General features: G+C 35.0%; 2 protein-coding genes and 1 long non-coding RNA gene across 4 annotated transcripts; 1 reads left to right on the top strand and 2 right to left on the bottom strand.

Annotated features, from left to right (window-relative positions):
* Positions 1-3,223: 3,223 nt before the first annotated feature.
* On the top strand, positions 3,224-11,917 carry LOC141623018 (glycine-rich domain-containing protein 1-like). 2 transcript variants are annotated; one of them, XM_074439051.1, is made up of 9 exons: positions 3,224-3,296; positions 7,485-7,654; positions 8,190-8,307; positions 8,386-8,640; positions 8,821-9,276; positions 9,484-9,989; positions 10,086-10,287; positions 10,447-10,602; positions 10,691-11,917. In XM_074439051.1, the coding sequence occupies exons 2-9, from the start codon at positions 7,488-7,490 to the stop codon at positions 11,330-11,332; spliced, it is 2,502 nt and encodes an 833-aa protein (XP_074295152.1). In that variant the 5' UTR covers positions 3,224-3,296; positions 7,485-7,487; the 3' UTR covers positions 11,333-11,917. The 2 variants fall into 2 exon arrangements, with proteins under 2 accessions (XP_074295152.1, XP_074295154.1); XM_074439053.1 differs by lacking the exon at positions 3,224-3,296 and having other exon boundaries at positions 6,671-7,654.
* Positions 11,918-11,997: 80 nt separating this feature from the next.
* LOC141623019 (uncharacterized) lies at positions 11,998-13,445 on the bottom strand. Its single transcript, XR_012533166.1, has 3 exons — positions 13,156-13,445; positions 12,698-12,797; positions 11,998-12,237 (listed from the first exon to the last, which is right to left on the bottom strand). It is a non-coding gene; the product is annotated as an uncharacterized LOC141623019 (long non-coding RNA).
* Positions 13,446-13,638: 193 nt separating this feature from the next.
* On the bottom strand, positions 13,639-19,271 carry LOC141623017 (putative beta-D-xylosidase 6). The gene is made up of 6 exons (XM_074439050.1): positions 18,543-19,271; positions 17,071-17,237; positions 16,877-16,974; positions 16,231-16,581; positions 15,352-15,768; positions 13,639-14,410 (listed from the first exon to the last, which is right to left on the bottom strand). Exons 1-6 carry the CDS (start codon positions 19,209-19,211, stop codon positions 13,818-13,820), a joined length of 2,295 nt encoding a protein of 764 aa, XP_074295151.1. The 5' UTR covers positions 19,212-19,271; the 3' UTR covers positions 13,639-13,817.
* Between the last annotated feature and the right edge of the window lie 2,101 nt (positions 19,272-21,372).

Genomic DNA, 21,372 nt, shown 5'->3' with positions numbered 1-21,372 from the left:
TAAACATCAAATAGCGGAAGTATCGACATTCTAACATAAAAGACATGTAAATAATATAATTTAGCACGAAACTGTATCAAAAGTAATTAAGGGGAGGCATAAATATACATATAATTGTGACTCATCAGGGGTACTTACACACTCAATTACCATATCAATGGACTGCCTAGGAAACTCAAGGGCATTCATCATATCTCTAACAAAGCTCCACTCAACAGTATCATAGGCTTTTTGAAGGTCTATTTTCATCATCACTTTGGGTGAGCAACTCTTCCTATTATACAACTTCACCAGATCCTGACAAATTAGGATATTTTCAACAACATCCCTGCCTTTAATGAAGGTACTTTGGTTCTTACTAATAAGATCAGGTAGGACTGAGCTCGTTCTATTACACAACAGTTTAGCAATACACTTATAAACCACATTATAGCAAGCAATAGGCCTAAACTGTGACACCCAGGTAGACATCTCAACCTTAGGAATAAGTGTAAGAATAGTGTGGTTCACCTGCTTCAAAAGCCTTTCATGCTCAAAAAATCCAAAAAATCAACAATTACAGAGTCACCCACAATCTCCCATGAATCTTTGTAAAATTGACTCGAAAATCCATCTAGGCCAACGGCTTTGGACCAAGAAATGGAAAAAACAGCCTCTTTAATCTCACTAGGAGTCACTTGTATCATCAACATTGCTCTATGCTCATTCTGCATCAGTCTTCCATGTTGCACAATAGACTCATTCACCTATTGTACCTGCTTTGCAGATCCTAAGAGATCCACATAGAATCTTCCAAAGGTAGTATTAACATCCTCAGGATCATCATACACAGCCCTAATTTAAAACACTTTATTCATTGCCCTCCTTTTCTTAATAACAGCATGAAAGTAATTAGTATTAACATCCCCGTCCATAGTCCACTGTATGTTAGCCTTTTGAGGCAGGAAAAAGGTGCTTGGCTTGAAGAAGCTGACTGATTTATCTACGCCTATAAAAGACCCACCCAAAGCACCAAAATCCTCTCCCATACCTCCATAAACACCAGATGTGGGTGTGATCGGGGTTGTATTCTGCCCTTGTATATTTTAATTTGTTTTGTGATTTGGATCCTTTATTACCTACTTAATCTGCCTCTGATAATAATAATCTGCTATGTACCAAACAAAACATGTAAGCGTGTAAAAAAAAGTCACTAACTTAGCAACTTCTCTTATTTACAAATCACACGTACAAACCCACAAAAGGGAAGGTCGATCATAATTGATTAGTTTCCTTAATATAACCTCAAATTAAGGGGATTCTAAATCCACTTGATTACTTACCCTTCTAAGGTAATTTCAAATGTTTTAATATTTTATATTAAGGAATTAGCCCATAAACATGCATTTTATGTGAATTAGAAAAAGTTGTTTGGTTGAAAGCAAGTTTTTTGTCAAACAAACAATACCCTATATATATTCATACTTTTCATGAATTACAATTCATATGATTTTTAGTGGGTAATCAAAAATCTCCTGAATGTGTCTCATACTTTAACTCATGCTTTTCCTAGTGTGGTTGGTAGAATAGTGTGGTCGGACGTCCTACCGCCGATCGCAAACAATGTTGTTATCTTTGATTCGTTATTAATGCAGTAAAGCCTTCGGACTTTCCTTTTCAAAAAAAAAAAACATCCCCTAAGTGTTGACCAATTAATATATATACTCCCTCCATTTTTCCTTTTTCTTCTCGTTCGCGTACAAGGTTTTCAATGCTATACTTTGACTAAGTTTTACTGCATTTATATGTTAATTTTTTTTGTTGAAAATATAATTTTACGAAAGAATTTTTAGTAAATATAAATATATTAGTATCATATTATAGTTCACTATGGTTTTTTCGATAGGTAAGATCAAAATAGTGCTTGAGCAAAAAGTCAAATGGAAATAAAAAAATGGAGGTAGTACAATATTACTTTGATCCACATAATCTCAACAAGTCTCAGTCGATAGTATTATGTTGTGCCTAATAAGAACAGCTTAATATTCTACGTAGATCCCCAGGAAGACATCGAGACAATCAATATTTAGTAAATAACTAGTTTAGATCTCGTGTAATGAATGCGCGGTATTTATAATATTTTTATTTTTGTATTACTTAATCATGCTAAATAAACACCTCATTAATTTTTCATATTTCACGTCATTATATTTTGATATGAGAAAAAAAATGAACTGTAAAATTATTAAAGAAAACTGAGTAAAATTGAACTGTAAAATAATAGTAGTATCTCATTAATTGTCCATTTTTCTCGTTATTGTATTTTATTTCGAGCGAAAAAAATTAAAACTGAAATTAATCCAAGAGAATTGAGTATTGTGCTGAAATGTATTTTTTTTAAAATTATTTTTTATATCACAAAGCTAATGGTTTATAGCTTTATATTATTTATACTTTAATCAAAATATTATAGTTTAGTTTTTAGTGAAAATTATATAATTTGATGAAAAGATTAATTTTAATGAAAAGAATTATATAATAAAATACATTATGATTATTAATTTCCTTATTTAGTTAATACAATTAAATTATCAATAACTTTCTTATTTAAAAAAATGCTTTTTGAAAAGAAAATTTGTGAGTTCACATTCTTTTAGTAGTTATAGGGGATTTCTCACAATAAATTAGTCAATTGTTAGAACATTTGTTCCATATTTAGTCTCATTTAAGATGAGAAAAATGTCACTCAGGATTACACTTGCTTTAGGGTCTTTGAGATGATACTTTAACTGTAATTTTCTCCCTTTATACACGATTTTTTTTATACAAAAAATTATTTTGTGAAAGATTTTTTCATAACAAATTTTTATATATAAGTTTCAACTTTCAAAATTTCATATTATTGATATTATGGTCAAATTTTTTGAAATTTGACTTATGAAAAGCGAATGTAACCTTTAATTTGGATAGAACATATAATAAAAACTGATCAAACTCACGAGGAATAGCAATGTTCTCCCTTATATGGAAAATTATCCTCATACTCACATTTTACACTCTACAAAGTTGTTGAAAAGTCCGCGAATTCTGGCTTTGAAAGTCAGGTAAGTTCTTAAACCCATCAGTTACAGGGGCAAATTTGTCAATATGTTTTTCAGAATCACATTCTACATGTTTTCTCACTAGCACAATACGTTAGTAATAATAACAAGCACTACTATAAAAGGGCAGTTCACAGACACTGCTTTGAGGCACAGCAATATACATCAAAAAAAAAATTGAAGTGATATTGCATTGAGGGGGAAATTAATATCATTGTAAGTTTTATTTTGTTCTTTCACCATCTTTTGGTAATTAAGGTTGTGAATTTCATCTTCTTCACTTTCTTTTATCTTTATACAAGGATCATATTTTAGATTTTCTAGCGGTTCCTTTTTAGTGGATATATATATTGGATAAACCTTGCACATACATAAGAGACTAAATTTACTCTTAAACTCCAAATAAGTTTCAGGAACTATATATATTTTTTAAATACTGAGTTCGGATTTTCATGATTTCCACTTTATTTTTGCAAGTCATAAAGAAATTTCTATAAAAAGTCATTGTTAATAGGGATGTCTCACTCGGTGATATCTATCCACTCTAAAAAAAATGGTGCATGGATAAGAGACTCATTAAGTCACTGCCCATGGATAAGAGAAACCGTTTCAACATAATAAAAAAAAACAACAAAAACTAGAGAAAACATATATTCATCGAGTTTAACACTTTCTATTTTATGGTTTTTATCTCTTCATTTTATATTCTATATAAATTTCAAGTTACAAAAGTTTGCCCCAACTATATGGAATTTGATAGTTTTTATTTTTTCCTAATGACTTATTTTAACTTTATTTAAGCTCACGATTTGTTAATCTTGAAAAATGATGAAGGTAAACTTTGTACGGATGAATATATGTATCGGATGGATATCCATTTCATCATCTTTACCTTGTGGATTTGTCTATGGAGCGACAAAAAAATATTAAACAGACATGGATATGGATGGATGAAAAATTATTAAATGGATATGATATGCCTTCACGGACTTCACTCCATCCATATCATCCTCATTGTCATCTCTAACTGTTATGCACTTATGCTCACATTACTATTTATAAGTATTAAACTGCAACTAGTTTTGAAACCCGTGAAATTCACGGGATCATTTTTGGGTTCTTATTTAGTCTTCAAGTCTCAGAATCATTATATATAATGACATACTTATATAACATACTTTTATACGTTCGTTTTTTTGAATTTATATTAGGTATTCTATATGTTTCGATCTTCTCTTTATATTTGTTTTGTACAAATTTATAAGTAGGACGTTTAATTAATGAGGTATGTGCCGCAAATAATTGATACGAATCAGTATTACTATGAACTTTTATTTCTGTTTTTCTTGTTGGTTTCCTAGTGGGTTCAATTTTTTCGTCTCTCCGCCAATTACTTGGCCACAGTAATCATTCTCATTTAACTTAAATAACTACATCGAAAACATGAAGTTCATGCACTAATCGTCGATCAATGACCAAGTTTAACACCTAACTGGGTACGTGTTTCGCTTCTAGTATTGATTTTAGAGATCATCTTTTTATCATGCAACTATACATCTCTTTTATAAGATATGAATTAGAAAAATATGATATGATGCCTTTAAATGAGTTTGAAAGCCCTATATATATATATATATATATATATATATATATATATATATATATATATATATATATATATATATATATATATATATATATATATATATAACCTTTATTTCATTACATCACTCGTGTGTGTGTGTGAATGTGTCTATATTAAGCAATGTTATGGCCTATGGATACTCGATTTTTTACCCATGTTTCTCCTATGATACAACTCTAAATTACATAGAATATGATTTTCCAACTTTCAATAATACTCTTTATCCATTTAAATTAAATTTATACGTTTATTTAATATATGTGAGGTAGGTTTTAATCAAACGAAAATTCATTTGAAATGAGGGAGTAACAAGTAGGTATTATATACTCGTAATTTGTGAAATGAGAAGATTGAAAAAATTCAAAAGAGAAGGATAACATGATTTCTCTTTTATATTTGCAAAAGTTAATACACAAAACTACGTAATAATTACTATACACTAAATTGTTGAAAATAAAATTGTTAGACTTTATGGTAGCTAGTCAAGGTTGTTTGTTGGTGCGAAAATTAATCTCAAGTTAGCATGGTTGTTTTACTGGTTTCACTTTCTTCCCTATCCCCTATTTTGAGAGTAAGAGGCTTTTTTTTTTCAATTCGTAGCCATGTTAATTAAGTAGTTGTCCTTTTAACTCCCAAGTTTTACTCTTAACAACTTTTTTTCAATTCTTAGTCATGTTAATCAAGTATGTATAAGCTTTTTTCCAACTTTTTTTCAATTCTTAGTCATGTTGCTGCGAAAATTAATCTTAAGTTAGCATGGAGCTTTTTTTTCAATATGTAACCATATTAATCAAGTATGTATATACCCGTGCAACTTAAAACCGTATAGTCATGCAACTTAACAACTTCTAATTTAATGTTATAATTGACTTTTGTTACACGCTTTTTCTCTCAGAATATAGTGAAAGTGTTATCCAACATGAAAAATGGTTCCCTTGTTTTCCGTTGTTCATCAAGTTGGTAATTATAACCGAAGTTGCTACAAATGTTGATAACATGATAATTGGATAACAATAGTCTAATATGATTTTGTTTGCTGATTTACTAACTTGCAATGTACATATAGTTTTGCAAATGTTGTTCTTCACCAGTATGAACCTTGAGTCTGAAATTTACTTGTATTTTTGCCTCATTTAGTTTTCAGCAGCCCACTCGTCTTGTCGGTCAGCACACCGATCACATGTCACTACCCTTTCACTTTATCTTGGATGTGTAGGTTATCCGTATAGTCATGGAGCTTCTGATAAAATACCACCTATATATAGTATAAACAACAAATCAAATACATTTCAAGCTAATATTAATATCATCATCGACATTTTAACTCCAAGTTTTCATTAGTTTTTGTTGGTACTAATTTCCCATTGTTGAAGACTACAACAATGTATTTTTATTTCCCAAAAGCAATTAAAAATGAACTACGATTACAAACAATAAAAAAATAATGCACTTAAATGAAATTAACTCTTATGAAAAGAAAAACCACTTGTACAAATTGAAATAACTAAATAATATGTATGAAAAATAATACAATCTAAAGAGTGGATATTTGTAGGGATCATACCTTCAATTTCTTCAAATAATTATCTAGATTCACTATCAGCAAAAACGCATGCGTTTCATATAAATGATTTTTGTACATACAATTCTAGTAACATAAACTTGATATTTATTTTAATGGATTTAATGATGCATTGAATTAATAGCAGATCAAAAGTCATTTAACAGAAAAATAAATAAATTGGATACTAAATTATGTTGAAAGAAACAGATGGAAGTTGGAACGTTTCCAAACTAATAGCTACAAGAGTGGAATCTTAGTAAACTAAATGAGCTTATGAGATTTAGGATAGATACGACTTATTTTAATGACGAGTGAATTAAAAAGTTGCTCATAGTTAGCCTCTTAATATTATTTATAGATTAGTCTCTCTTAATACGGACCTATCCGTCTTAAGAATAAAACGGCCAAATTAAATAGTATCTCACTTGAGTAGATGGGGCAAGTTATTTGATTTCGTTAATATCTAGGCATTGTGTTTTTGTCTTATATGTCCTATTTAACTCGTTTTAAACTTAAGACGGTATTCTCATCTTAAACAAGAATTTGTGATTATACTGAGTTTTGAATTTTCAAGACGTAATTTAAGACTTATAAGCAATACCCTTTACAGTTCTACTTTATCCCGCATCGACCTCATACCCACAATCTGTAGTTGTGACGGATGTAATTATCAACATATAACAAACTCAAATGAGGACGATATAAATAGGATGGGCTCAAGATTAATTATTTTTGAAAAAATATGTAAAGTATTTAAAATAAAGTTTGAAAAAATATGCAGATAGGCATGTAGCTTAGGTTTTTCTTTTTTTTCTTTCTTTTTTTTTTTTTTTTTATGAGGAAAGGAAACTAGGTTAGTCAATGATTAACCCATAACATCCTTGCGGATGAGAGCGAAAAAAAAATCAAAGATTTTCAATTACCAAGAACATAGCACCAACAAGAAGACGACGACTCTTAATTACTGTGATTAGGTTGCATGCGGAGACTTGTGCTTGTGTCAAAAGGCAAATATTGGTGTCTTTTAAAGTGATATCATCGATCTCCTCTCTAAAATGGAGTGTCAAAGTGTTGTATACCGTCGTCGTTATGAAGGTCAATTTGAAGGGTCATACTATCATAGAACTATACTTAAGCTTTGTAGTCTTGTAATACATTGATCACATATCAACATCGGGTTTCGATGGTTGGATAGGACATGAAGATGGAAAATAAACAAGCGAAAGCCTGGGCTGTAGCACAAAACATTACAATGAGCATTGATCTTATTCAGGCTGCCAAAACTCATCTGAAATTCCTTGATGCTGTGGAACACCGTAATCATTTCCTGTTTGAAGATCATGCCTTACAAAGGGCTGTCTACAGGTGAAATGTCCTTATCTTTCTCTATAACCTCATCGTGCAATATAATTTAATAAAATAAAAATGAGATGAATAAATTGGTTGAGCTTCTTGCATTCTGAATAGAGATGGGAGTGGGTCGTGCCTGGCCATGTCTCGTGCTGGCCCACGGTGCCTGGAAGGGAAAATGACACAGCCAAGGCCCATAAAATCGGGCTTCGTGTCGTGTCGTGTTGTGCCAGTCAAATAAAAATGGCGGTCCATGCGTATCGTGTCGTGCCGTCATGCCGTGCTTAAGCGTGCCTTAACAATTCCTCCACTTTAACCCAATTTCTTTGTATTTTTAACGTGCCCGAGCGTGTTGTGCCCAGGTTTGTCGTGTCGTGCCAGTCAAATGAAAATGGCGGTCCAGGCACGGCTCAAAAATGGGTTGTGGGCCGTGCTGGGCTTGCCAGCCCAACGGATCACGTACCAACTTCCGTCTCTAATTCTGAACAATCAATTGGTCTTTGAGATAATGTTGTTGTTGTTTTTTGAAGTACAATGTTACGTTTTTTAGGTACAATGCATTTTGGCTTCCTTTGCTCGCCAAACATGAGGAGAACGCTGTTTCTGACGAGTCGTTGGTTGTTCCTCTTGATTGTGAATTGATATGGCATTGCCATAGGCTAAATCCGGTATGGTTGTCAACTTTAGACTAATGATTTCTTAATTCTTCGTTATATTTCATCTAAATTAGTATCTTTATGTTACAGGTCAGGTATAAATTCGATTGTGAGAAATTGTTTGGAAGACTACTTACTAACCACAAAGTCATGTCATCCATACAAGCGACATCCAACAGTACAAGTGTGGAAATATGGAACAAACTCTACCCTGAGGAACCTTATGAGTTTGAGTTAGAAAGGCCCTTTTCAGGAGATACTTTGCAGAAAAATTCACAAACTGAAAAATTTACCAGTTATGATCTGATTGCTGCTGTTAAAAGACAGACGGGTTTCACTTATCAGGTAAATGGATACCCTGTCCAGTAAGTAGTGTTCGGATTTAAAAGGTTACATATACTGATTGTATACGTGAATGTTACCTTTATAATAAACGGATTTAGATCGCAAAATAGAGACTTAGATATGTTTAACGGTAATCTGACTTGAATTGCATTAAGGTACTAAAAATTGCTTGTTTGACAGGCATGCAGACCACACATGTCTGATGAACTCTTTCTCAAAGAAGCAGAAGCTAGATATAAAGGATTTCTTCATCTTATTAGAACAAACAGAACGATGGGCCTTCAAACTTTTTGTGTTCCCACTTACGATGTAGATCTGATGTGGCACACCCATCAACTGTACCCAGATTCTTACTGCAAAGACATGAAGGAATTGGTGGGCGGTGTGCTTCCACACAATGACTCTGATCCTGATAAATCAAAAGGGAGCAGACTTGACACTGGATTCACCGAAACTACAAGGCAATGGGAACAAACTTTTGGGTCCAGTTATTGGAAAGCTGGTGCAATGAGTAGAGGAGATATCCCTACTCCGATAACGCGAGTTCCCTACAAGCTTAATGAAGAGTCCAAGGAATTCAACAAGGCTGAAAATTTTGGCGAGCAAATTCATTTTCCAACTGTGAAGGCTGTGGAGGTAGTATGATTTCCGAAAACCTTAGTACTTATAACCAAAGGTTCAAAATGGGTTAACGTCTAGATTGCTTAAGTGGCTCTCTTTACACGCAAAAGAAAAAATTATTTTGCTGTAAATTTCAGAATGCAAAATAATTACCAAGTCTTTAAATATTCTACTATAATTTACTGATGTCATGAAGTAATAACTTGAAGTTTTCATTAATAGGTACTCTTAGAGTTTGTAGATATCAAGAACCTACCAGATGAGCGCAAAGAAAACCTCCTTGTTGCAATCAGTAAAAATCAACCCGATACACTTTTCAAAACCAAGAGATGGTTGGGTATATCATCAGCTTCTAAGGACAAACTATTTGCTTATTTTGAGTGTGAACCGGCAGGAGAGTTTCTCCTTGAACTCATGTCCTATTCTCCTACTTTCGATGAGCTGGAACCAAAAAGATCATTGAAGCTACTTGGTTCGTGCTCTCTTTCTTTAGAAGATATGTTGGCTTCCGGATCTCAACTTTGGACAAATAAATGGCTTTCACTTGATCTTGTCTCTGGCATTGAAAATTCTAAGCCAGTACTCCTTCACGTCTCTATGTCGTTTTCTCCTCCAATGCGTGCACCTCAAGTGTTTCAGTTGGCGAAATGTCAGCATTTAAAACATAATTTGACTGAGACCCAAGTAATGGATTGTAGCGGGAAAAAGGTTTTTAGTCTTCAAAAGAGGTAATCTTACTTTTATTTCAATTGTGAAGACAACTCATACTCAGTATTAATATGACAGCCCATGTGAAGATATAAAGATTAAATTGTTCTATTTAGGAGTATTATCAAGGATGCTACCAAAGGCCCTTCTGATTTGTTGACAGAGGTGTACTGCATTACCAACTGTGGTGAAAAGCACATGTTGGTCGAATGTCATGAAAACTATTGGTCTGTGAAGGGAGCCCATGGATCGTTCAAGCTTCAAGAAAGCTCTGGGAATGAGGACAGTCTCTATGAGATTGCTGGTCACAATAAGATAGTAAGGACTTCTTATGTTATGCTAATTTATTAGTACTCCCTCTGTCGTATCATTTGTTTACTTTTTTATTCATTGTGAGAGGTATATAAATTAAAGGAATGCTCCTATTTCATAGTCCCTTAGAATGTTAAGAATTTATTTCACTGATAATTTCTACAGGTGAAACTCTTTCCTGGGAGAAGACTGCAATCTGGACCCAAGAATTCAAAAAATGAAAAATCGGAACAAGATTTCACGACCATGGTCGAATTCTCCACAGACTATCCTTATGGGAGGGCTGTAGGACTAATCAACTCAAAGTCACGAACTATCAAGGTGTGTTTTCATTTAGAAACCGCAAGTGAAAGATTATTTGTTTTTTACATAATTATATCATTCTTCTTATCAGACTTTATCTAAACAGGCCATGGATGAACTTATAGTCCTACCTAGCATTGCCTTAGCATTCATAATATCCGATAATATTGGAGGAGATGAGCAAAATGGCTTCGACGTTGTTATTGGAGAAGAGAAGGTTAATGCTAAAGGATCTTTTTGTTGTGGTATGTGTGCTGATACGCCTAATGAAATGGTCAATGCTAAAGGATCCGTATGTTGTGGTGAATGTACTGCGAGTACGGATAACATTTTTAAGTTAGCTCAGACTAAGCAAGAAGGGAATGGAGGCAACTGCATAGGGCAATGTAGTAATTGTGCCCCCGTCATGGACATGGTGAAAGCCACTGATTGTGCATGTGGGCCATGTAAGGATGCTTTAACAGAGGAACTAGGGTATGGAGCCCAATGCATAGGCCAATGTACTAATTGTGGTGACATGAACATGGTGAAAGCTCCCGATTATATGGACATGATGAAAACTACTGATTGTATGGATGCGGTGCTGAAGAATTATTATGGGTTTGGTTCCAATTGTAATGGTGGTAGTTCACCATGTTCAGCTGATTGTGAAACCAGGATGAACAACAATGATGGATATGGTGTCGGATGTAATCTCGGAATTCGCGACTGTGACGGTAATGTTGCTATCAGTAGTGGGTATGCTTAATTGAGACTTATCACTTTGTTGTTAAGTCTAGTTCTCATGATATGTTTCTGGCAATGCTTAAGAATAAGTTTAGTTATGTGATTGGAGATGAGCATACCATGTTGAGTGTAATCCTATCTTATATAATATAATATAATCATATTATTATTATGGATGGTAATTTTGTTTTGATTGTGGATTTAAGCATAAGTTATCTTATGTGATTATGTTATAACATACGCAAGAAAGATAAAAAGAAATGTAAAGAACAAACAACGAAATAGACAAACAGATTTGGTAATCCCATAAGCTGATAACCTAATCAGAATTATGGTAAGCTCATAAACAGAACCCTAGCCCAAACAGATTATCAAGAAAGCCCTAACAATATATCGTAGCAAGACCCTCGTGGTAGTCGTTCGAGGTGGCAACTAAGAATTCAAGACCTTATTCAAGACATTCTTTTGATTATGAAGCCAAGGTGAATGAGAAAAATGGGTATGGTGTCGGATGTAATCCAGGAGTTCGTGACTGTGAGATGGTATTTCTGCTATCATTGGGTATGCTTAAATGAGATTTAGCACTTTGTTGCCAAGTCTAGTTCTTAGGGTAAGCCTTAAGATTAAGCACTTTGTTGCTAAATCTTTGTAAACGAATGAGTTCCTACTACTAACCAAATGCTGAAAAAAGAAAAAGATCGATCAAATTATAATCCATAACGGTCTTACAATAAATTAATTTGCTTCGATACATAATATAATCAGATTGTCACATATACAAAAGGAGCAACATGACAAACAAATTAAAAATTTTACATTGATAACGATTAATGATGCAAGCACCAACATGGAGATCAGGTGAGAAAAATGATAGAAGGGTCACAGCAGCACTCATCAATTAGGCAGCAGCAACATAGAGCAGCCAGACTGAAAACGTTATTGCAAACATTTAGTTTTACTATTATTTCTCCCTATTTATATATTACCGAGTAGTAAGTATCTCTTGTGACGGAGGAAATGTGACCATTTTATAATGAAAAGTAAGGGTCATATCGGGGCTTAGGATTCGGTGAAAGTGGGTTGGCGCAAGCGCATGGGAATGTGGGTCTAGTATCGAGAAGTCGTCACAATCCATCCGACTTAACCAATCCTAAAATAACAAACGAGCTCTACACAAAGTAGTCATTCACAGATTCTTATTTATCAGATAATGATTATTTTATAATAAAAAGTAATCATTCTGAGTACATTTTATCATAAAATTGTCCCATTTCTTCGTCATAGGCTTGTGACACGTTACAAATGAGAATTTGTGTTTATATATATATAGATAAAATAACAAACAAGGCTTTGATAAAAGAAAAAGAAATAATAGTTAGTTAGTTACCATCCCTCAAGAAAACCAGTTTGTCTTTGAGGAGGAGGAGGCGGAGCATATTGATATTGTGGTGGAGCCATCACAGGTGGTGGAGGACCTTGATAGTACCCTATAGTTTTATTTAGTAAAACATAATCACAAATAGTCTTTTAATAGAAAGATAATTGTGACGGAAGTATATATAGCAGTGATAAAACTCATGCACCTTTTTGTGGTGTGTTGTAATCCAACACAACTCGTGTTCAGGCTAAAATGGTGGTTCAATTGTGCAAACCAGAAACAATTATAAACAGTGGCGGACTTTGGGTTCGCAGTCCATAAGATGAGACATACTTGGTCTTCCTTAAATCTTACGTAAAATCGTTGTATACTTTTAACATTAAATGAAATTGGTGTCGCGTGCTATAACAGAATATATTATACATAGAATAAATAATAAAATAATAAAAAGATAGAAGAGAAGGAACCTTGAGCAGGGTATGGAGCTTGAGCAGGGTAAGGGTAAGCATATCTAGGATCACTCATCTTTGGTTCAAAGTAAATAGTAGCGAGGAGAAATTTCTAGGAAGGCAATAAAGTATATGGAGTTTGTGTGTTGGTGATCCCACAATTGTCTTAATAGTCAAATGTTAACCTTAAAACTTGGGTAATGGAGTTGTTTTCAAATTTATTTGATATTTACTTGTACTAGTCCATTTGTGTGTATTAATGTAAGCTATTTAAGTTAAGATTTTGGCGTGTGAAATAATTATCTTTATTTAAAAAGGTGTGGAAGAAAATAGTTTTGCATAATTAAAGAGATGAGGTTGGATCCTTGAGCATTTAGATCAACGGACAAGAAGATGGGTATAAATAAATAAACCTCACGTTCAATTCTGTCGAAATCAACTAGGACGGACGGTCTCGAATCCAAACGAAACTGAATGGCTCAAACCAAAAACAAGAGGACGGAAAGAACACGACGTGGATAAGACATGTAAACAAAAGATCATTATTATGTAGAATACAAATGGGAAGTTCAGCAACCTGAACTGTTTTTAGTAATTTCACATTGAATTGAATGCACAAAAGAATGCACCATATCATACTGTAAGCAATAAAGAGCTCTCTTATGATCTTATCATATTATTCACATACCAATAACTAAAGAATGCTCCATATCTCCAAGCATTAGGGTATGCTCCCCTAGAGGCAATATCCTCTTTCCATGCTCATTCGCGAAGCTAAGATGTTCACAAGGATCAACATCAAAGCTTGCTTCGGCTGATCCCTGAGCTGTAGTATGGACTCGGCTAAACCCAACAAGCTGTTTTTTTGGTGCACCTTTTATTGCCGGTAATGCTTTCGAGTATAGCATTACGACATGGCTTCCGTCTAGATGCCCGAGATTCGTTACAGATATTTTCACATTGAATCTCAAACTATCACAAGACAAGTCATCTATAGGAATATGAGCAATCCCAACTTCTGTTTGATAGAGTTTTCTCACACTTGCATCTGCCTTGGTAAACTTTAGAAGATTTAATCCTTTGGGAGCTGACAAGAGTTTGTATGAGTAGTTGGTATAGCTCAAGCCATGTCCGAACATATATACGGTCTCACCAGTATAAAACCGATGAGTCCTTCCAGGATAAAGGCGAGAAGGATCAGCCCGCATGTTCATATCATTCATGGGTGTTTCTGTGAATGATTCTGGATACCATGTCATTGGCAATCTCCCACCTGTTATCAGTTTCAGAAAGCCGTGTCAGTATAAAAAGTTCAGCCTACGGTGGAGTGGAAGTCAGATGAACACAACTAGAGGTGGCAATCGGGTCAGTCGGGTCGGGTTTGGGTCGGGTCACGTCGGGTCGGGTCATATCGGGTTCGGGTCATATCGGGTCAGCATACCCTTTCGGGTCGAGTCAAGTTGGGTTCGGGTCGTTATCGGGTCGGGTCATTTCGGGTCAAATGATGTATCGGGTCGGGTCGGGTTTGGGTCGGGTCATTATCGGGTCCGGTTACTTAATCGCATTACTATAATTTTTTTACCATTAAATTTAGTTTTTAACCTATTATTTGGTTTAATTAATCCATTACTAAGTCAAACATATCAATCTAAACACAAAATCACTTTCATTTTGATCAAAATTAAGCTTAATAATTGTCGGGTCATCAATTTAATCGGGTCAATATCGGGTCGGGTCAGTATCGGGTCGGGTCTGGGTCGGGTTCGGGTCATTGATAATCGGGTCGTGTCGGGTTACGGGTCGTCATCGGGTCGGGTCAGGTCGGTTTCGGGTCGCAATATTTCCGGGTTCGGGTCGGGTTGGGTTTGCTCGGGTTCGGGTCGGGTCACTCGGGTCGGGTCAGACTTGCCAGCTCTAAACACAACCTCAACTTTGTCTTAGAAGTTGACACTTTTTTCGAATCACCCATAAGACCATGATGTTAACTACCCAGAGAACCGCATCCACCGACTGCAATGATACGCGGTTTATTTGACCATTTATTTGTTTCTCGTCATACTTTAAAGCAAAACGATAGTGATTTTTCTATCTTCCTTAGAACTGCAAGATCTTACATCCTACCCTTGACAACTACATAACTACATTAAAACAAAAACTCGAGCCAAGAAGAACATACATGCATAAAAGAAATGCTATGTCATGTTCAATTCTAACCTGGATTATAATCTCCAAACAGTACTTGAGCAAGAGCTTTACCACCAGTCTCACCAGGATACCCAATCCAAAGAATGCTTGCAATTCTCGGGTCTCCTTTGGCAAAGGACACATCCAAAGGTCCACCACCAGTGAGAACTAATATTAAGGGCCTTTTGCAAGCAGCAGCCACTAGAGATACCAAATCCATCTGTTTACCAGGAAGAAGAAGACTAACTCGATCTTTATCTTCAGTTTCTTGGCTCAAATCCAGCCCAAGTACTAGGATCACATGATCCGATTTTCTAGCCACGGAGATAGCTTCAACGAACATTGAATCAGACTCACAGGAGACATTAAGGCACCCACCAACATAACTTGTCTGCTTGATATACATTTGTACACCATCAACATAAGTTTTCGCATTGCAAGGTATCCCTGAGCAATTAATAAAGTACGTTAAATACTGTACCGAGTTATGAACAAACCGGCTGTAATTTTAGAGAACTGGTGGCATATGTGTGTCAATATGTGGATTCAAAAGTTGGGAACAAACCAGCTACATTTCTCAGACTCGGTTGCAAGTGTCAGCCACTGCGGCTATGTGTTAGAGGGCTGAACACGGCTATTTTGTGTAAATTTTTCATATTTCTGGACTAAAATGTCGCACGCACCCCATGGAAGGAGTGACCTGTAGGCGATGAACATGCAGGCGAAGTGAAGTGTCGAAGAAACAAAGCCCCCGGGTAATTATATTCATTTTAGATGTCTAATCAAATACTCCGTATAATGCAATGTTAGCCACTAGGTTATATCTAATCACTATCAGGAACTTGAAGACAGAATAGGTGCTCAAAAATTATGTTCATGTGGGAACAATATGAAGCAGGGGAATTCGACCTGAATATCCGCCCCCTAATTGGCTTGAATCATTTGCACCAGGGCCAATGATAGCCAATGAAGCCACATTATCTTTGATTAAAGGTAGGAAGTTTTTGTCATTCTTCAGAAGCACTATGCTTTGCCTAGCTCCTTCAAGTGACAGTCTCTGGTGCTCTTCTGTACACACATCTTCCCTTCCAAGTTTTCCAAACATCTGCTTGAGAGGATTTTCATCAAAAAGCCCCAAGCGGAACAAAACAGGGAACAGGTTTTTAAGAGCTCGGTCTATATCTTCCTCTTCAATCTTTCCTTGTCCAATTGCAGATTCAACATTTAAAAGCATGTAAGTTCCACAATTTATATCAACTCCTGCAGGATGAGAAATTTTATAAGGCAAAGGAAGCACATTTGCATAGGTTATTTAGATGAAACAAAAAAGTACACGCCTCAAAGGAGGATTATAGGAGGCCCGGGAAGGGTCCGTCTCCAGCTGGCCTTTGAATTCATATACAATTAAGTACATTAATTAGAATTTGATCTCCTTGTCCCAATGATTTCACAATGTACGATTTACTTAAAGAACAAGTTAAGAGCCTCAATTGTTTGTACCAGGATCCATCTCTGAATAAACATAGAAGAAAGAAAGAACAAAGGCAAAGTGAACCTGCTTTAAGAGCATCAGCAACTGCATCCTCTTTGGTATTTACATAGTGCTGATATTCATAGATAGTTGCCACTGCATCACAATCTGAGGCCACATATCTAGCCATTTAGAACCCGAAGAATAGTTGTATTTAGCATCAGGAATAACAGATTTTATCCTCCAAATAATAAAGCATGGAGATGCTGCATTCTTACCCCTCAAATCCCCACTCACGTCGAGCTTTCTGCAAGAGATCACCCTTTGCACATGCAGGAACTCCATTGACACTATTGTACGAGCACATCAAGCAACTTGCATTACCTCGCTTAACACAGTTCTTGAATGGGGGTTGATATGAGTCCTCCATGTCTTGTTGATTAACCTGCCATATGTCAGGAGTTAACTCCAGTCTAAAAAGATCGTCAGTTGATTCAGAAAAGTTAATTCCAACATTAATATCTTATTGAAGATCCTTAACAGCGTGACGAGATCAAGTTGGATAATCTACCACTATCAACTTAGTGAAAATGGGACATGATTAAACATTAACTCCTTGCAGCTTTCAACCCAGCAACTCATTACAAGAATCAAGGGCATGTGTTTCTTGTTTGTCACAATGACTATAACCGTACCGAAAAAAACAATGACTATAATCGTCAATACTATATCAAGATCGAAATGAACTTGTCTAGTTTTTTTTTTTTTTGGCAAGATTCTAGGATAAGTGCACTGAATACAATCTCTATGCTCCATACTTCCATAGATAAAATTTGGTTACTCGTATCACCTTGGCTACAAGAATTTGGAACTTTGTTCATTACTCCATAGTTATGTTTACACTAATTAGTACTCGGTAATTATCTTATTACTGTAGTATTCAACTGTCAACTTGATCAACTCCCCCTCGAAGACTCAGATCTGCACATCCTCACCAAATTTAGTTAGGCTACAGAGCTTGTCAAGTACATACCGAGATAGATCCTAGTTGTCTTTACTTTCTTTCCACCCACCAACTGAATAGTTGAATACCAATAATCTTGGCATTAAATTTACTAAACAGCTTCAGTCCCACACTCGATCAAATCGAAAGGCAGTGGGGCAAGTGTTACTCCGTATATAGCACCGACTGGTAAGTGCTCACCCAAATGTAGGCTAAACAACAATATTCGGTATAGACTTCAAAAGATTGACTTATCTAACTTTTCTTAGATGAGGCTAACTCACATTGACAGTTCAATATGACGAATCATCTTAGCCGACCTCAAATCATTTAGGGACTAAGGCTTGGGGACGAAGCTAACTGATTTGATGCTCAGGCTCCTCCATGACTATTTACTCTCAAACATCAGAAGACATAGTAGACCTACTAACCCTCTCAAAAACTGAAATTGTTCTTCTCACACTAACATTTTATAAGTCAACGGCATACATACTCAAATTCAACAACAAACATCATTTCCAAATCAATCGCATCACGAAGTCAACACTCAATATATCCAGTTTATATGAACCTAAACAATATCAATGCCAACAGTGACGAATTAGTAATGCAATAGTCACTCACTGTGACAGCCTTTCCGTCTCAGTCATTTGTTTACTTTTTTTTATTATTCGTCGGATTATTTTAAATTTTAATCAAAGGTAGACAAATGATCCAGACAACGACTAAAAACCATCATAATCTTACCACAGCATTGAAGGTATATCTACTGAAATTCCCCCACTTCTCCAAATCATAAGCAATCAAATGCTTACAACAAGCAGATAACATCAAACCACCAGCATCATCTTCCCTTTGAAAACCCTTAACAAACTCGACGGCGAAAGCCGAAACAACAACAGGATCTTCACCAGGAGTCTCCTGACCTCTACCCCATCTAGGATCCCTAAAAATATTAATATTGGGTGCCCAAAAAGTCAACCCAGATTGACCAACATTATACATAGATCTCCCTTCAACACTTGTAGCAGAAGCAATGTGAAACCAGAGTGTTTTGTTAAAGGTAGCAGCTTGGTTAAGTACTTGAGGGAACATTGTTGCTGCTTTAATGGTGCCATTGAAGCTGATTCCTGGACCATTGGTTGCAATTCCATGGAGGGATTCAGACCACCATTGATATGGCGGAAGACCTAATCTTGGAATTCCAGTGAAATTGTTGCAGAGGAATTGGGTTTTTTCATGGAGGGTTAGGAGGGAAAGGAGGGAATTTGATCTTGAGGAAGTTGGGAGGGATTTGTTGCAGAAAAGGTAGGAATTTTGATTGGGCGGTGTACATGGGAATTGAATTGAATTTGATTGGAATTGGAATGTTAGTATGATGATAAGGAGGAAAAAGAGTTGTTTGTGGATTATCATTTCTCAAAACGGCTTACATTCTAGTTGTAGTTTATAGTCTATATGAGTATGTGTTATTTACTTTCTACTTTTTTTTTTCTTTTTTTGATAAAAGGAACTTGAATTAAAAGACATAAACAGAGTTAAAGTACATCATGGGGCGGGTCCGGAGAAAGAGGCGCGGAGGTCAAAACAAGGTCAGTAGTACAAAGATCAACAACAAAGAGGGGGGCATGGGCCCACTCAAAACAACCTAAATAGGAGCTAGTATCATGGACGGAGTGGTGAGCGATAGCATCCGCCACACGACACACGGTTGGTTGTTCTCTTCTCAAACACCAGCTTCAAATGGGGTGAGTCCTACAAGAGGGCCCTACACTCAAGAATCTTCTTTCTATAAAAGCTGAATCATTTAAAGGGCTCTGATTGGTTCCCTGATTTAAGAGAATTTTTTTTTTCATTTTTTAAAGTTGGCCCACCACTAACTTGCCTCACATTATTTAACCTCATTCTATAAAAGAATTTTTTTAAACATGGATAATTAGAATTTGGAGAAAATTAAGTATTATAAACCATATGAAAATACGATTATTCTACCCCAAAAAAATTATTTAAAAAAAACGGTGTTTGTTAATTGTTATAAAAATCCGAAATCCGTAAATAGTTATAACCACAACAAAGATATAACAACAAGAAAAATTATTAAAGGAAATTTGAAAAACGGATAGTGAAAACATAAAAAGGATAAATTTTTGAAGAAAAATATTCTAGCATATTTAATGAACCAATTTTTTTTTAAAAAAAATTACATATATGATATAGAAAATTAATGAAACAAAATTTAATAGAAAGATCGCAAACTATTAACACGAGATCTACGAATTTATAATAATGTCTATATTTTAAGATAAATATTTAACTTTTTCATTTGATTCTTTCTCTATAGTTTTGTAATCATTAATCATTAATTAGCCATCAAAAGAGGTATGCAAGCATTTACGCAATTAATATTGATGAATTTCATAAAATATGAAGGTGGTGATTTTTATTGAGTGTGACTGATGAGGGCGGCGGCGGTGGTCTTTTTGTCATAAGGAGGCTGTCGTTACAATAACGAGGCCATCATATATGGTCGTTGTGTTTAGCGTAGTGACAAAAAGAGGTGTTGATGAGAAGAGGAAGGTTGTGCATGTAGCAGAGTTGATGGTGGTGGAGTTACGGGAACATAAGGATGTAGATAAGTTTAGCCGGAATCGTAGGGTGAACGAGGTATATAAGTGGGATCGATTTGGATGATGAAATAATGGAAATAAATGTAGATATGAGGGCTTCTAAGTTATTAATTGAGGCTGAAATTGACTTACTCTTAAAATGGGCGAGAATGCTACTATTATACTCCCTCCTATTCTCTATGTTCTTCCACAATTGTTTTTGGGTAGAATTTAGTGGGGTATGATGTGTGGATGTAAATGAAAGTAAGAGAAAGAATGTGGGGTCATAAAATATTGTAACCACAAAAGATAGACAAATAAGGAAAGTGGAAGATCTTAATGAATTTGCCGTTTTAGGAAATGTGGAAGATGTTAGAGAATAGGAGGGAGTATAAATTAGTAGTTTAATTTATTATTAGTAAACTAAAATTATTATTATTATAAACTGGAATTATTATTATTATTGTATTTTAGGCTCAATGTCCTTTTTTTTGTTGGGCTTTATAGTTATGACGGTTTGATTTACCATGATCCAGATAATATAGCGTTATTTTCACTTCTGTCCATGTTATGAGTAGAATATCTCTCTTGCACTTTTTATTAAACCATCTATAATATTAAAATCATGTTATGTTCATTAAATATATACACCTTAAAATCTTAAATGAGTTGTTAATTTATCTATCAGATTAATTCAGTTCTTTTTATTAAAATGCACTTAATTATATAACATATACTCATATTTTACTTGCACTAAATTAGACCCGTTAATATATTAAAACTTATTATATATATATCAGAACTTTGAAGGCAAGTCCGTGCATTTTTTGCACGGGACTAAAACTAGTGATGTTAGTATAGGGGCTACATGGGGCAATAGACTGCAAAATAGAGTTGACGGCATCAAGACAATCAGAGGCAATCAAGACATTATTCACATGGACACTAGAACGTAAAATCCCTTCTCGGAT

The sequence above is a fragment of the Silene latifolia genome, chromosome X, assembly GCF_048544455.1.
Source record: "Silene latifolia isolate original U9 population chromosome X, ASM4854445v1, whole genome shotgun sequence".
Lineage (NCBI taxonomy): Eukaryota > Viridiplantae > Streptophyta > Magnoliopsida > Caryophyllales > Caryophyllaceae > Silene > Silene latifolia.
Note: the sequence above shows the minus strand (reverse complement) of the source record. Positions and strands in the feature narration are given on the sequence as shown.